The sequence below is a fragment of the Marmota monax genome, unplaced genomic scaffold (assembly GCF_021218885.2).
Source record: "Marmota monax isolate L192 unplaced genomic scaffold, Marmota_monax_Labrador192_F-V1.1 WCK01_AAM20220418_F8-fsc00001, whole genome shotgun sequence".
NCBI classification, from domain to species: Eukaryota; Metazoa; Chordata; class Mammalia; order Rodentia; family Sciuridae; genus Marmota; species Marmota monax.
In genome coordinates, this window is record NW_026693777.1 from 35,534,599 (window position 1) to 35,536,315 (window position 1,717).

The 1,717-nt window shown below is 39.8% G+C and overlaps 1 protein-coding gene across 1 annotated transcript; it reads left to right on the forward strand.

Moving 5' to 3' along the window:
- The first annotated feature begins 297 nt into the window (after nt 1-297).
- LOC124104529 (olfactory receptor 4F21-like) lies at nt 298-1,236 on the forward strand. Its single transcript, XM_046461519.1, has one exon. It carries the CDS (start codon nt 298-300, stop codon nt 1,234-1,236), a length of 939 nt encoding a protein of 312 aa, XP_046317475.1.
- Nucleotides 1,237-1,717: the final 481 nt, after the last annotated feature.

Below are 1,717 nucleotides of genomic sequence, written 5' to 3' on the forward strand. Positions count from 1 at the left end.
AGTGTACAAAGAATTTCTAACTTGATATCCACCCCAAACATGTTATATTTTGACTTTGTGATAATAACTGTTTTAACAAGTATAAACTAATATTTCACTGATTTTAGTTAATACTTCCCTGATTCATTAGTGATGTTAAGCCTTTTTTCATATACTTGTTGATATTTAGGTTGGTTTAATGCTAAACTAAAACTAGGTTTTTATAACTTTGACCTCTCTCTTCCTGGTCTATTAATATACTTGTCATAATTTGCATTTTCTCCTGTTCTCCTTCAGGAAGCACCTCCAACAAAGTCAATGGATGGAGCAAATCATTCTGTAGTGTCAGAGTTTGTGTTCCTGGGACTCACCAACTCCTGGGGTATCCAACTACTCCTCTTTGTTTTCTCCTCCATGTTTTATGTGGCAAGCATGACAGGAAACTCCATCATTGTGTTCACAGTGGCTTCTGAGCCTCACTTACACTCTCCCATGTACTTTCTATTAGCTAATCTCTCCTTCATTGACCTGGGTGTTTCTTCTGTCAGTTCCCCAAAGATGATTTACGACCTTTTCAGGAAGCGAAAAGTCATCTCCTTTAGAGGCTGCATCACCCAGATCTTCTTCATCCATCTCATTGGTGGTGTGGAGATGGTGCTCCTCATAGCCATGGCCTTTGACAGATATGTGGCCATATGTAAGCCTCTGCACTACCTGACCATCATGAGCCCAAGGATGTGCATCTTCTTTTTAGTGGCTGCCTGGGTGGTTGGCCTTATGCACTCACTGGTTCAATTAGCTTTTGTAGTAAAATTGCCCTTCTGTGGCCCTAATGTGTTGGACAGCTTTTACTGTGACCTTCCTAGATTCATCAAACTTGCCTGCACAGACACCTATCGACTGGAACTCATGGTCACAGCCAACAGTGGTTTCATCTCTGTGGGCTCCTTCTTCATACTGATCATTTCCTATGTTGTCATCATTCTCACTGTTCAGAAACACTCTTCTGCTGATTACTCCAAGGCTCTGTCCACACTGTCAGCTCACATCACTGTGGTGGTCTTGTTCTTTGGTCCTTTGATATTCTTCTACACATGGCCATCTCCCTCCACACACCTGGATAAGTTCCTGGCCTTCTTTGATGCTGTTCTGACTCCTTTTCTGAATCCTGTCATCTACACACTACGGAACCAAGAAATGAAGGTGGCAATGAGGAGAATATGCAGACAGTTAGTGAGTTATGGGAAGCTCTCTTAAATGATTGTATTTAGAACAGTCTTCTTTGAACACAGACATTCATTGTTGATGATAAAACTCAGAGATAAGCCTTTCTTTGTCTACTCTCATTTGCTTATGCATGCTGATATTGAGGCCATTTTGTCTTCTAATTAGAAGGAAGGGAAAATCTCTTCTGAAAACAGAAGAAATCATATAGAAAATTATTTGAAAAGCATAGATTATGATAATTCTCAACCTCAATTCCTAAGGAATAATATATAAATGAAGTAAATTCATAGATGTATAAAAGAGGGCAGGCTACTTTAAAGCCTTTAGAACTGGGAAATTTTCTCACTTGGTCTTTTTTCTCTTAAAAACAGCAATTACCTCACATACAGGAATTTCTGGCTGTATTCAAAGAGAGGACATTAAAACGAGCTTCTTTTGCTTTCTTGCAACTTACAAACACTCCCTCTTGGTACTCTGCAAGGCTGTGCAAGGAGGTTAGACTCTCAAGAGC